The sequence below is a fragment of the Nicotiana tabacum genome, chromosome 6 (genome assembly GCF_000715075.1).
Source record: "Nicotiana tabacum cultivar K326 chromosome 6, ASM71507v2, whole genome shotgun sequence".
Taxonomy (NCBI): Eukaryota; Viridiplantae; Streptophyta; class Magnoliopsida; order Solanales; family Solanaceae; genus Nicotiana; species Nicotiana tabacum.
This window is the reverse complement of record NC_134085.1, coordinates 55,385,738-55,400,599: the sequence shown is the minus strand read 5'-3', so window position 1 is coordinate 55,400,599 and position 14,862 is coordinate 55,385,738. Positions and strand designations below refer to the sequence as shown.

At 38.4% G+C, this 14,862-nt stretch overlaps 1 protein-coding gene across 1 annotated transcript; it reads left to right on the top strand.

Moving 5' to 3' along the window:
• The first annotated feature begins 9,066 nt into the window (after window positions 1-9,066).
• On the top strand, window positions 9,067-9,867 carry LOC107825215 (uncharacterized). The gene has a single exon (XM_016652045.1). It carries the CDS (start codon window positions 9,067-9,069, stop codon window positions 9,865-9,867), a length of 801 nt encoding a protein of 266 aa, XP_016507531.1.
• Window positions 9,868-14,862: the final 4,995 nt, after the last annotated feature.

The window sequence follows — 14,862 nt, the reverse complement described above, 5'->3', positions numbered from 1 at the left end:
CAGTTTTAGCTCACCCTCCGCTTTTGCGGAACCACACACGCCTCTGCGGGCTCTCAGATGCGGTATTTCCCCCGCACCTACGACCCATTAGAAGCCCTTCCAAACTCGCTTTTGTGATGCTATCCACGCACCTACGGCCTCACACCTGTGACCAAGACCTTCGCAAGTGCTATCACACTAGTCCAGCACTTTTCAGCCAATTCTTAAGTTCAAAATTCGATCTATTAACCATCCGAAATCCACCCCAGGCCCCTGAGACCTCAACCAAATATACCAGCAAGTCCTAAAACACGATACAAACTTAGTTGAGGCCTCAAATTACAAAAAACACGAATCGCACCCCAATTCAAGCCTAATGAAAACTAATGAATTCCAACTTCTACAAACGATGCCGAAACCCATCAATCAATTCCGATTGACCTTAAATTTTGTACACAAGTTATAAATGACACAACGGACCTACTCCAACTTTCGAAACCAAAATCCAAGCCCGATAATCACAGAGTCAACTCTTGGTCAAACTTCTCAATTTTGTAAACTTTCAATTTTTATAATTTTGTCGTATCAAGCCAAAATTATCTAAGGACTTCCAAATCAATATTCTGACACACTTTTAAGTCCAAAATCACCTTACAGAGCTGTCAGAACTGTCAAAACTCCATTCTAGAGTCGTTTACACATAAGTCAACATCCGGTCAACTTTTTCAACTTAAGCTTCTAACTTTGGGAACATCTTCATAACCACACCAGCTACCCCGACAAGTCACATAACAACAATTAAGCATAAAAACAATAAATAGGGGAAAGAGTCTACAACACTCAAAACGACTGGCCTGGTCGTTACAAGAATCAACTTAAATATAAACAACAAAATTGACAACTAGCAGTCCTAATAAAAAATACAATCTAAACTAAACTGAAAAAAACCATTGAACCACAAGTAAACAATCCACCAGCATAACTCGAATTCCAAATTAACCATGTAGTTCTTAACAGATTACTACTGCAAAACTTATTCAACAAAACAAAACAAACAGAATAGGAAAATAGGAAAAGGAACAAAATAGTTGGAGAAGCAAAGAGATAGGAAGCTACCAACTCCTGGATAACAAGAAGCAATGAGAAGCCAGTGACGCTTGTTGTATCAAAATTCGACCATCAAAGGTTTTTTCCTCCATAGAACCAACTCGAAATTGGATTTTGGCTGGATCTTCTTGAAAGAAAAAACTCATGGGAGTCCAACGAAGGAAACGAGGATGTATACAAGTCAATATTATTGGTCAATGACAAGTTGACCTGTGTTGAAGATGATGAAATGACCAAATACCTACACCGCTAGATGGATCTTTTTGAGACCTATCTAATGGGGTAAGTATTGAGGTTTATTTTCTCAAGAAAGTTGGCGAAATCAAGCAAGGGCATAATAGTTAGTTTTCTTATGAAGGCGGTGATAGAGTAGGAATTGGGATTTGATCTTGTTAGGAGAGTTTTGAGGGAGAGAAGAGAAGAAGAAAAATGGTGATTTGAGGTCATTTGGTTGACTGCGGCCGGTGGTCAATGGTGGTGGACCGGTGGTAGAGGGGTGCGGATGGCTTCTGGTGGTGGTCACCGAAAATGGTTTCCGGTAGTGGTTTGTAGTTATAGCGGTGGACAAGGGCGGACAGTAAAAAAGGGCTGACTTTAGGTCTTCAACCTAACTTTAGGTAATTATATCAAAATTAGGGATCAGTTCTCAACCCTTGGATTAACAAGAATGGAGGGTGGAGATGAAACGTTGACCATTTGACTTGGATAGGGTCAATTGTAGACAAAACAACATCACTTGTTTTCAGGAATTGAGATGGGGATCTGGATTGTGTAAAGGCGGGGATGTGGGTTGGATATTGGTAAATGTTGGGTTGTTGAGGTCTTGGCCCAATTTGTTTTAAAATATCCAAAATTCCTTATTCCTCTTTGTTTCTTTCAAAATTAAACACTTATTCTAATTTGAATTAATTTCGCACAAATGACCTAATCATCTATTTATCTAACACTTTGACTAAAATGAAGCTAAACTTTTAACTGCTTCACTAAACTAAAAAGCAAGGAAAATTACTAGTGCAATTATTTTGTGATTTTCATTTTTTAAAGATGCAACTTTAATGCGATTAAAAACTAATAATGCAACTGAGATCTAATTAAAACTAATTTGTAAAATTATACTAATTACCTATTTTAATCTAGTAATTAACTAATTATTTAATTAGTTTGAAAAGGCAAAGAAAGGCGCTTAAAAGAAAAACTAATATACAAAGTGTCTAATGCCCCTTTTTCTAGATATTTGTATTTTACAGAAATGCAATTAACATTGTTAATTAAAATCTAAAATTTTAAAGAGTAAAAATATAAAATATTTTGACATATTTATGATTTAAAAATGCTACTAAAGATGCACCAAACACAAATATGCACAAAACACATCAAATATAGAAAAGTTCCTAAAATTCTATACAAATAATTAAAGGCTATTTTGAAATGTTTTACGAGCAATTTTCATATCGGGCAAAAATACGTGGTCACAGCTGTCCCTCTTTGCTTGAAAATATGAAGAGTTTTCGGGCAAAATAAATGGGGCAATCGTGAACAATTTTGCACGTTTGATACTCCATGGGAAGAATTTCGAAAAGTTTGACTAAACCTTGCTTCTAAGGTTTCCTATATATCCTTGGCTACAAAGAAATTAGATCGATGTAGTTCTGGGGATTTTGATAACTGGGACTACCAAAAAGCTATGATTTTACTGTTTTTGTTGTTGTTGCCGCTTGTTGAGCTCCTTATTACACCAAAATCAAAATTGAAGAAAACTAAGCATGCCTATCAGCTACGAGTTACAAGATTTATATCTATAAGTCTTCTGAAGCTTGATCTTGAGTCTTTTGACTGGTTCTTCATGCAAACTCTGATTCGAACCTTGATGCTTGTTAGTTGCATGTGTTAATTTATTCTTCTATGGCTTCTTATTTGATCAAAATGGAGGATGTAATGCTCGTGACTTTAGTCATGTCTTGAGCAAATCATGTTCTTCTTTCATCTTCTTTTCATCTTGAATCGACTTCTTTTCTTTTCTTTTCTTTCATTCTGGATAGAGACTTCTTCTTTTGGTCATATCCAACCCTGTGCCATAAGGTAAAACCTGTCTAGACACCAAAAAACACAATTTTCTACCTAAGTTTTCACTAGGAAAATTTTGTGAGTTATTATAACAAAAATTCTAAACTACTCATTTATTAAAGAAATAAAATGTCGAGAATGGTGTTCCTTGAGAAAATCATGGTTCTTTGGGTATGGTTACCCTTTTAATCAAAATGACTCCTCAACCACGAATTGGTGTACCTAATGTTGGCAAAATGCGGCTAGGAATGGTTTACCCTATATTGGCAATGGAACCAGGGAATGGCGTACCCTACATTTAATCGATCAACTAGAGAGTGGTGTACCCTACGTTGGAAAACACAGATAGGGATTGACTTACCTTATTGGTAAAGAAACTAGGGAATGGTGTACCTTACGTCCTAAAAATCAATCATCAACTAGGGAGAGGTATATCCTATGTTGGAAAACACAGTTATGGATTATTGTACCCTACATTGGTAAAAAGACTAGGAAATGGTGCACCCTATATTAGCAATGATATCAGGGAGTGGTGTACCCTGCATTTAAGACCAATCAACTAGGGAGTGTTGTACCTTACGTTGAAAACACGGCTAGGGATTGATGTACCCTATAATGGTAAAGAGACTAAGAAGTGGGGTACCCTATATTAGCAATGAAATCAGAGAGTGGTGTACCCTGCATTTAAGATTAATCAATTAGGGATTGGTGTACCCTATGCTGGTAAGGAGACTAGGGAGTGGTGTATCCTATTTTAGGAATGAGATCAGAGAGTGGTACCCTGCATTTAAGATCATCAACTAGGGGGTGGTGTACCCTATGTTAGAAGACACAGCTAGGGATTGGTGAACCCTTTACTAGTAAGTAAACTAGGGAGTGGTGTACCCTATTTTAGCTATGAGATCAGGGAGCGGTGTACCCTACATTTAAGATCATCAATTAGGGAGTGGTGTACCCTATGTTGAAAGACACAGCTAGGGATTGGTGAATCCTATACTGGTAAGGAGACTAGGGAGGGTGTACCCTATTTTAGCAATGAGATTAAGGAGTGGTGTACCCTGCATTTAAGATCATCAACTAGAGAATGGTGTACCCTATATTGGAAGACACAACTAGGGATTGGTGTACCCTAACTATTAAGGAGAATAGGGAGTGGTGTACCCTATTTTAGCAATGAGATCAGGGAATGGTGTACCCTTGATTTAAGATCATCAACTAGGGATTGGTGTACCCTATGTTGGAAGACACAACTATGGATTGGTGTACCCTATACTGGTAAGGAGAATAGGGAGTGGTGTACCCTATTTTAGCAATGAGATCAGGGAATGGTGTACCCTGGATTTAAGATCATCAACTAGGGAGTGGTGTACCCTACGTTAAAAAACATAGTTAGGGATTGGTGTAACCTATACTGGTAAGGAGACTAGGGAGTGGTGTACCCTATTTTAGCAATGAGATCAGGGAGTAGTGTACCCAGCATTTAAGATCATCAACTAGTGATTGGTGTAACCTACATTGGAAAACACAACTAGGGATTGATGTACCCTATACTAGTAAGAAGACTATGGAGTGATGTACCTTACGTCCTAAAAATTAATTATCAACTAGGGAGTTGTGTACCCTATATTGGAAAATGCAGCTAGGGATTAGTGTGCCATACCATAGCGTTATTTTGAATGTATTTAAAGATTTAGAAAAATGCGGGAAATAAATTTTAGAAAACTTCCTTTTTGAGAGTTTTTGTGTTACGGAGCTATTTTTAATCTCTAGATGATTTCTCTTTTTACTTGCACCTGTTTCCTATTTTTCAACAAAGAACAATTGTTAGTTCAAAATAGTGATTGGTTTTGTGGCCTTGAGTGGTTCAGTCTCTTGATCTCGGCCCATATTCTATTGATGATGATTTTAACACCAACTGGTTATTTCCTGAATACCAATTGCATTTCTATTGCTGGAGAACCATTGACTTTTCAAACTTTGCTATGACAGTTGGTCATGTGGGACTTAACCTTTTTAACTTTATTTTGCCTTTGTGGAAATTTCACTTTTGACTTCTTTCTTGCAAAGTTTTCAATCTGAGAGCATTAGAGAGCCCTTGGCTTTTCAAACTTTGCCATGACTATTAGTCACATGAGACTTAACCTTTTCAACTTTATTTCACCTTTGCAGGCCCTTCAATTTGATTTCCTTCTTCCAAAGTTTTCAATTTCAAATCATTGGCCAATCATGGCCAATTGGGGTCACCGTGATGCCCTTGCCGAGGATGGGTGCCATTTGAATATATCAGCTCGCCCCAAATGAGAGCCCTTGTCACGACCCTAATTTCCCACCTTAGGATGTTGTGATGGCACCTGGTCTCTAAGACTAGGTAACCTAACACATGCTGATTTAATAACATAATTGAACTATTTAATGATTTATCATAAATCATTAAATGACATACATAGCCGCAAGCGGCGAACAGTTATACATTTCTCAAAATCGGTAGTACGAAGTCATAAGCACTACTGAAACACACTAGAATTTCTAAATACAATGTTGTTAAGAATTACAATTTAACAGTAGCATAATAAAGTAATATGATGACTCCGAGACCTGCAAATGTCAAGTAGGTATACCTTGAAGTCTCCCACCGCGCAGACGCAACTCTCAACAACACAATCAGAATACCTGTATTGGTGATATTTAGCTTAAAGTGTATATATTTATATGTATATTCCCTTGAATTTTACTCGTGATTCGTGGATTTCAGAAGTGAAATGTAATGATATATGCTAATTCGTGGTGTTTTTATATGTAGGAATTATCCGGAAGCAAAATGGGCCAAAAGGTGCAAGATTTGCGCCAAAAAGGAGCGAAACAGGAAAATAGCCATTTGTAGCGCCACAGATAGCGTGGGGCGCTACTTATGGCCCAGTTTCCAAAACCTCAATATTTCCAGCGACAAGGATAGTGCCCCATGCTACCCAGGGCGCTGGTGACGGGAAGTCTCTCCTATTTAGCCCATATCAAGGGTATTTCGCCCTCCCCCCCCCCCCCAACATGGATAAAACCTATTTTAAGGAAGGGCCGCCATTTTGGAAGAGTTAACACGCTGGAAAAAAGTGGAGAGCCATCAAAGAGCTTGGAAACCACGGAATTCCTCTTGAGTTCTTCCTTTCCCTCCTTTTATTGATTTTTATGCATTCTTGGGAAATGATTGAGATTTCTACTATGACTATGTGTGGCTAAACTCTTTTATTCTAGGATTATGGTTTTACATGAATGTTGATATTCGAATATTGATATGATGAGTTAATTTATCATATTGGGTTATTTATTCATATCCTGAGTTTAATTATTTTACTTCTTAGATAACAACGAAATATTATATATAAATCTTGAGTTGAACTTGAAAGACGTAATTCTTGATTGCAATAGGATTGAATAAAGCGCGATCTTGGACCTAGTCATTGGGGAATTGATTTGCAAATACAAATAGAAATATACCTATTTGCCGCGCTTAGGCAATTTTGCAAGAGATTATTAATGCGTTTTTTTATCTCTAATCTCATAAGAATATAGGGGTTAGAATAAATTGAATAGGCGAGTAGAAATTGTCAAATTTCTACGAGTATTATTGTCCTTGCAAGTTAATAACCCAGATAAATCAATATGTCGAGTCGATTGAAGAATTCAATAGGATTGTTAGCCAGTCATACTCCTGGAATATTATTCTCATTGAATTCAACTCTTTGTGCTAAGTGTGCTAGTTAACTCTTTCTTCTTTTTAATCGCATATTCAGTTAGTAGAATTAATCAAACAAAAATCAACTTGAAATTGTTCTTGACTCGATAAATTAGAATTTTCTTGATTTAGTTAGAAATTGATTATAAGTCCTCGTGGGAACGATACTCTACTCACTCTTTATTACTTGATTGAACGTGTATACTTGCGTGTGCAATTTTGGGCAATAAGTATTTGGCACCGTAGCCAGGGACTTAAAAATTAATTTTTTTTACTAGATTAAGCTTTTACTACTCATCGAGTTAAGTTTTTGATCTTCTTTTTGGTTGGGTGTTTGATATCAGGTACTTTGCTTAAATGCAACAGGTTAGAAGCCAGGATAGACTATAAAATTTTGACCTAGAACTTGAGAGAGCATTTCTCAGAAGATTGAGAGAAACTCGGGAAACAAATAATTTACAAGCACTCATTCAACTTCCTGTTGAAATGGTGCATGAACACCCATTGGAGGTACAAGAGGTGGTTATGCCCAGCATTGCTAACGTCACATCCAATATCGTTAAGCCGGGGATCAATGGGCATTTTGAGCTTAATCAGAGCATGATCCAGCTACTTCATGCAAATGGACAGTTCATGGGATCGCCACACGAGGACCCCCAAAAACCTATTCTGAATTTTCTAGAGATTAGTGATATTTATATCACTAACAGGGTCACATCTGATTATGTTAGACTCATATTATTCCATTTTTCTCTATTGGGAGAGTCTAAGCGATAGTTGAAATCTGAGCCATCTAACTCTATTGCATCATGGAACGACATGGCTTGCAAATTCTTGGCTAGGTTCTTTCCTTCTGGTAACCGCAAAGATAAGAAGTGAGATAGTTACATCCAAATAGAGAGAAGGTGAATCACTTTATGCAGCCTGAGAGCGATTTAAGGGGCTACTAAGAGACTGTCCACACCATAACCAAACCAATGAAGTACTGGCTCACACTTTTATTGAAGGTCTTCACTCTGAAACAAAAATAGTGACAGACATAGCAGTTGGTGGTCAAGTGTTGGAAAAGAGATTTGATGAGATTTATAAACTGCTGAACAAGTTTTCCAAAAGCAACCCATATTGGCATGGGGAAGTAGGTACACACACAACCCATAAAGCTGATGAGGTACTTGAATTGGATGTTGTATCAGCACTATCTGGAACAGGTAGCATCTTTAGCAAATCAAATTACTAGGATGAGTATGGCTCAAAACCAACACCAATTCCAACCAATGTAACAAGTTCAACCCGTGCAGTAGGTGTAGGTGTTCTGCGAAGTCTATGGCGATGAGCATACAAATGATACTTGTCTAGTGAATCCAGAGTCAGTTTACTTTGTGGGGAATGCTAATAGGGGCCAAGGTAATCAGAATCAATATAGTAGCACTTACAATCCTAACTGGAGGAACCACACAAACTTTTCTTGGGGTGGAACCCAAGCTGCTCAGAATCCCTACAGGCCACAAACCCCTTAACAGCAATATAGAGAACCAAAAGCTGACCAACCTACAAACTCAATGAGTCACATCGAGGAGATGCTAAAAATTTGATGGCTAACCAATAGGCCCAAGCAACAGCCCACTCAGCAGCTATTCGAAATTTGGAGCGACAGATGGGGCAACTTGCTAGTGCCTAAAACACTAGACCAGCATGAGCATTACCTAGCGACACTTAGTCTAATTACAAGGCTCCTATTGATGATGTGTCATTAAGGAATGGGAGAGAATTATAAGAAGTCCCATCGAAGAAGAAAAAGCAAGTGAAGTTTAATGAAAAAACAACCCACCACAGAAGTCGAATCGGAAACTGCAAAATAGTCGGAGAAGCCAGTTGAAAAGGTTGTGGCAAAGCAACCACAACCAATAATTGTGAAGCCACCACCTCCTTTCCCTTAGAGATTTCAGAAGGTGAAGGATAATGCGGCCTATAAAATATTTCTTGATATTTTAAAGCAGGTGCAAATCAATATTCCCCTAGTAGACATCCTGTTAAAAGTGCCCAAATATGCCAAATACATCAAGGACATAGTAGCAAATAAATGAAGCTTGACAGAGTTCGAGATTGTGGCACTCACTGAAGAATGTAGCTCAAGAATTCAAAGCAAGCTACCTCAGAAATTGAAGGATCTAGGTAGTTTCACTATCAAAATGTCGATTGGTAAGCACGCAGTCGAGCAAGCTTTGTGTGATCCTGGGGCGAGCATCAATTTGATGCCGCTATCTGTGTTCAAAAAGTTCGGGTTGGGTGATCCGTACCCAACCATGGTGATTTTACAGTTGGCTGATCGCTCCCTCGCTCATCCTGAAGGTGTAATTGAAGATGTGTTAGCTCAAGTGGGTTCTTTTATATTCCCTGCTGATTTTATTATTTTGGACTATGAACCTGATCAAGAAGTCTTATTTATTTTACGGCGTCCATTCTTAGCCACAGACCAAGCTATTATTGATGTATACGAAGAAAAGATGACGATGAGAGTGGATGATCGACTGGAGGTATTCAGTATGTATAAAACACTTAGATTGCCAACCCACTATGAAGGGCTATCCATGATTTCTGTGGTGAAAAGTGATGTGATGTCATTGGTGCCTTATATGAGCCCTGTAGATCCTCTTGAACGAGCCTTGATTGGGGATGAAAAAGACAATGAAGATGAGTTGATGGAAGAAATTGAGCAAGCACTTAACATGTCTTGCAGTTATGTCCATGGGTTTGGGAGATTTGAGAAGTTGGACATGCCTATTACTCTAACCCCTCCTAAGCCATCTATAAAAGAAGCTCCTAATCTAGAGATTAAGCCCCGTACAACGCATCTGTGCTATGCCTATTTAGGGAACTCTAAGATATTGCCAACGATTATCTCATCCAGCTTGACCGAGGTGCAAGAAGAAAAATTTCTCTTAGTGATTCGTGAGCATAAAAAGACTATTGGGTGGACAATTGCTAAATAAAAGAAATCAATCCATCATTTTGCATGCATAAAATCTTTTTGGAAGATAGACACCACCCGAGTGTTGAGCAACAAAGGAGATTAAATCCCATTATGAAAAAGGTTGTGAAAAAGAAAGTAATTAAGTGGCTTGATGCAAGTATCATCTTCCTTATCTCTGACAGCAACTGGGTAAGCCTAGTACAATGTGTGCCTAAAAACATGGGATGATAGTTGTAGAGAATGAGAAAAATGAGCTAACTCCTACTCCCACCATGACGGGGTGGAGATTTGCATTAACTACAGAAGGCTCAACAAAGCAACCCCCAAGGACCACTTCCCACTTCCATTCATTAACCAAATGTTGGACAGATTGGCGGGGCATGAACATTATTGTTTCCTTGATGGTTATTTGGGGTACAGCCAGATTGTCATCTGCTCAGAGGATCAGGATAAAGCCACTTTTATATGTCCTTATGGTACTTTCGCTTTCAAGTAAATGTCGTTTAGCCTTTGTAATGCGCCAGCCACTTTCCAGAGGTGCATGATGGCTATATTCACTGATATGGTAGAAAAATTTGTTGAAGTCTTCATGGATGATTTTTCAATCTTTGGGTCTTCTTATGATAATTGTTTGAAGAATTTGAGCAAGGTGCTAGCCCGCTGTAAAGAAACAAATTTGGTGTTAAATTAGGAAAAATGCCATTTTATGGTACAAGAAGGCATCATGTTAGGCCATAGAATGTCAAGAAGCAGCATTGAAGTTGATAAGGCAAAGGTGGAGGCAGTTGAAAAATTACCTCCACCCAATTCTGTAAAGGGTGTCCGGAGTTTCTTGGGACATGCAAGTTTTTATAGACATTTCATTAAAGATTTTTCGAAAACTGCTAATCTCTTGTGCATGTTGCTAGAAAAGGATGCCGCATTTAAGTTTAATAATGCTTGTGTGAAGGCATTCGAGGAACTAAAATTGAAGTTGCTATATGTGCCAATCGTTAATGCAGCTGATTGGAGTCTGCCATTTGAGTTGATGTGTGATGCGAGTGACGTAGCAATTAGGGTTGTGCTTGGACAGAGCAAGAACAAAGTGTTTCACTCAATCTATTATGCCAACAAGACCCTAACGGATGCACAACTCAATTACACCATGACAAAAAAGAATTGTTGCCAGTTGTTTATGCTTTTGACAAGTTCCTATCCTACTTAGTAGGAGCGCATGTGATCGTGTACATGGATCATATGGCGATCTGGTATTTGATCTTAAAAAGATGCTAAACCGAGACTGATTAGACGGGTACTTTTTTTGCAGGAAATTGACTTGGAAATCCGTGATCGGAAGGGCACAAAGAATCAGGTGGTTGACCACTTGTCAAGGCTAGAAAATCATGAGCATGTGGAAAGGAGGGGTGATCCAGGAGACGTTCATATGAGCAACTCTTTGCAGTCACATATGATCTGCCACCATGGTATGCGAATTATGTAAATTTCATAGTGAGCGAAGTACTTCCTCCAGAAATGCCACCTGAAGGGAGAAAATGATTCTTACATGACATAAACTACTATTTCTGGGATGAGCCGTTCTTGTATCGACAATGTGTTAACCAACTGATGAGGAGATGCATTCCGAAGAAGGGAATGGAACAGGTTTTGTACGATTGTCACTCCTCAACTTTTGGGGGACATCATGGTGGTGATAGAACAGCTGCAAAAGTCCTCCAATCGGGATTTTATTGGCCGACTCTATGTAAAGATGCCCATTTATTTGTAAAGAAGTGTGATCGGTGTTAGAGAACTAGAACAATCACTAGAAAAAAATGAGATGTCGCTTAAGAAAATTCTTAAGGTGGAGATTTTCGACGTTTGGGGGATCAATTTTATGGGACCACTCCCATCGTCTAGGGGGAATAAATACATCTTGCTAGTAGTGGACTACGTTTCTAAGTGGATGGAGGCTATTGCTTTACCTACTAATGATGCGAAGGTGTTGACTAATTTTGTCAAGAAGAATATTTTTACATGTTTGGGGACTCCTCGAGCTCTAGTAAGTGATGAAGGTACACATTTTTGCAATAGACTTTTGAATAACATACTAGCTAAATACGGGTCAAGCACAAAGTTGCCACCGCATATCACCCTCAGACGAGTGGGCAAGCAGAGGTATCGGACAGAGAAATAAAGAAAATTTTGGAGAAAATGGTCAGTGCAAATAGGAAAGATTGACAAGGTTGGATGACGCTCTATGGGCGTATATGATTGCATACAAGACACCTATTGGTACCTCACCTTACAAGTTGATCTATGTGTCACCTTCCAGTTGAGCTAGAACACAAGGCCTTTTAGGCCATCAAAAATCTCAATATGGATATGGAGTTGGCGGGTGAGAAGACATTGCTCCAACTCAATGAGCTAGATGAATTCAGGCTAAATGCATATGAGAATGCCAAGCTATATAAATAAAAGACCAAAAGGTGGCATGACAAGCACATCAAGCTTCGCCATTTCGAGCCGAGCCTGTTGGTATTGCTATTCAATTCCAGGTTGAAGTTGCTTCCTGAAAAAATAAAGTCGAGATGGTCAAGACCTTTTGAAATAGTGCAAGTGACACCATACGGGGCTATAGATTTAAGAGTGCCAAATTCCGAGAGGACATTCTTGGTCAATGGGCAAAGATCAAGCGTTATTGGGGTGGTGATGTGGATTGTCACAAGTCCTCAATTGCACTGAAGGATTCTTGAGGAGTGGTATCATCGTGCTGCAACGTTAAATGAAGCGCTTCTTGGGAGGCAACCCAAGCATTTTATTTTGCTTCCATAGTTACTAACTTTTCCCTTTCGTTTATGTATTTTTGATTTTTTTTTGGATTTCCTTAATTTTTTTATCTGGTAGGTGTAAATTTTGTTGTATTTATAGTGTCCCGTTTTGTTTTGTTTTTGTTTGCAGATTAGGGGAAGTCTAAGTACCTGAAGTTGAAGTTGAGGAGCATGTTTGAGCTTAAGTGTGGGGTCATCTCGACCCTAAATATTGAGGATCATGTTGCTAGCTAGGCCCTAGAGGGTCTTAGAGAGTATTTCTCATCCTTATTTTAATATTTTTCTCCATGATCATGCATCGAGGACTATGCATAATACAAGTGTGGGGTAGGAGAATTATTTTCTGAGTGGATTCATGTAAAAAAAATCAGAAAATAGTGGACTTTTCCCGACGACGGACTACCTGGATAGTTCTCTCGATGGATTAAGGTCCAATAAAAAAAATTAAAAAAATTGAAAAACAAGAAAAAAAAATCCAAAAACCTGTCTTTTATTTTCCTTTAGGTAGTAATGATTCCCCGTGGTTTTTCTTTGTGCATCGGTTCTTTTTCATGGGGTGTAGTTTGAACTGGGTAGTAGTTTTTATTTTATTTTTTTAGAGTAGATTAGGAATTTAGGAAATAAAAAGAGGAAGATTGATGACCTTAGGCTCCTTTGACTTATTTGATAGTAGCATATTTAGGTTTTGGCATGTGGAGTATCTTCCCTATGTTTTGAAATTGTTCATGATGCCTTGATGAAATTGGATAGCTTGTTATGGTGCCTATGTCTATTTTACTTGACTATTGTTCACTTTGTGCTTAATGCTTAATATCTTGTGGCTTTGTGAATATTTGCATTATTTGAGAGTTAGAATGAGACCATCCTTAGTGAGTCATTTTCCATGTGGGAAGTGAGATTTTGTGTAGTCCATGTTATCGTGATTGAGTCTAGAACTTGCCCGGTATATGAGTCAAATTGAAATCTTTTAGTGATGCTCGATTTGAAAAATGATTTAAGACATTCTTTGATCTTTTTGAGCTTAATTGCTTATCACAAATAAAATTTATCCCTAGTAAACACTTTTGAGCCTATAGACTTTTAATTGGCACCCACGTTACGAGTTTATACCCTTTTGTTCTTAATTGACATTATTTTGATCCTGTTACCTCTAAAATCACTTTAATTATGAAATGAGCGCTAGAAAAAGTAAGGACTAAGTGTGGGATGGCTTTCGAGTGGAACCAATGAAAGAAAGACAGAAAGGTGCACTTGTTTTGTAGAATAATACACCACTAGCGAAATTGAAGAAAAAGATAGAGATGAATAAATTGTTGTTTTGTTCTTGCTAGTGGGGTATAAATTAAAGTAGTGCTTAAAGAAAGAGGGAATACTTTTGGGTAGTGATCTTGTTTGTGAAATTGAAGTGGATTGAAGAATTTTGCTTAAATTTATCATGTGATGTGTTAAAGTGCTTAGGAGGGTGAACCACTAATCCTAAATATATCCTACCCGCCCTTTAGCCCACATTACAACCATATAAAGTCCTAATTGATTTTAGATCGAGTGAGACTATATTAGTAGAGATTCACATTATGGGCAAGCCTGTGGTACTCATATAGCATCTGCTTCAAAGCTCCACAAATTTCATCTATCTCTTCGATTGTGAAGGCCTCTTCTTCTTCCTCATACTTGAGTTTGACAAATGACTGGGAGAGATGTGGGATAGGCTTTGACAGGACCCATACGTTTTCTTTGCGCTCTTTGGCCCATATTCTGTCAGCTGACGTGGGTCGGAAACCTAACCCAAAATTTTTCTCATTCATCATTGGGAGATGGGCTCGATAATGCCCTGTAGAGATGCCCCTAACCCTTTTCCTGGTTTGTACCCGGTTTTTATCATCTAGGTGTCAACCATCATAGGAGCACTGGATAGACAAGGCTGAGGCAACGGGGCCCTTCTTTGAATTGATCGGCGGCCACAATTTCAAATGACTGATATACAATATGTTCACTGCCCTCTCTAGCTTCAAGACACGGGACTGAGGGGTCCCGATAAATGGATTGCCCATATTCTCCGTGGATAACAATTTCCTGATTGTCGTGTTCAAATTTGAGCATCTAGTGGAGCGTGGGGGGAATAGCTCCAGTGTGAATCCAGGTCCTATCGAGAAGGAAATTATACGATGTTTCCATTCCAAAACTTGGAAGGTCACTCGAAATCTACA

What these genes read in the sequence shown, in the direction of transcription:
- LOC107825215 (XM_016652045.1), top strand. Translation starts at nt 9,067, where the DNA reads ATGTCGATTGGTAAGCACGCAGTCGAGCAAGCTTTGTGTGATCCTGGG.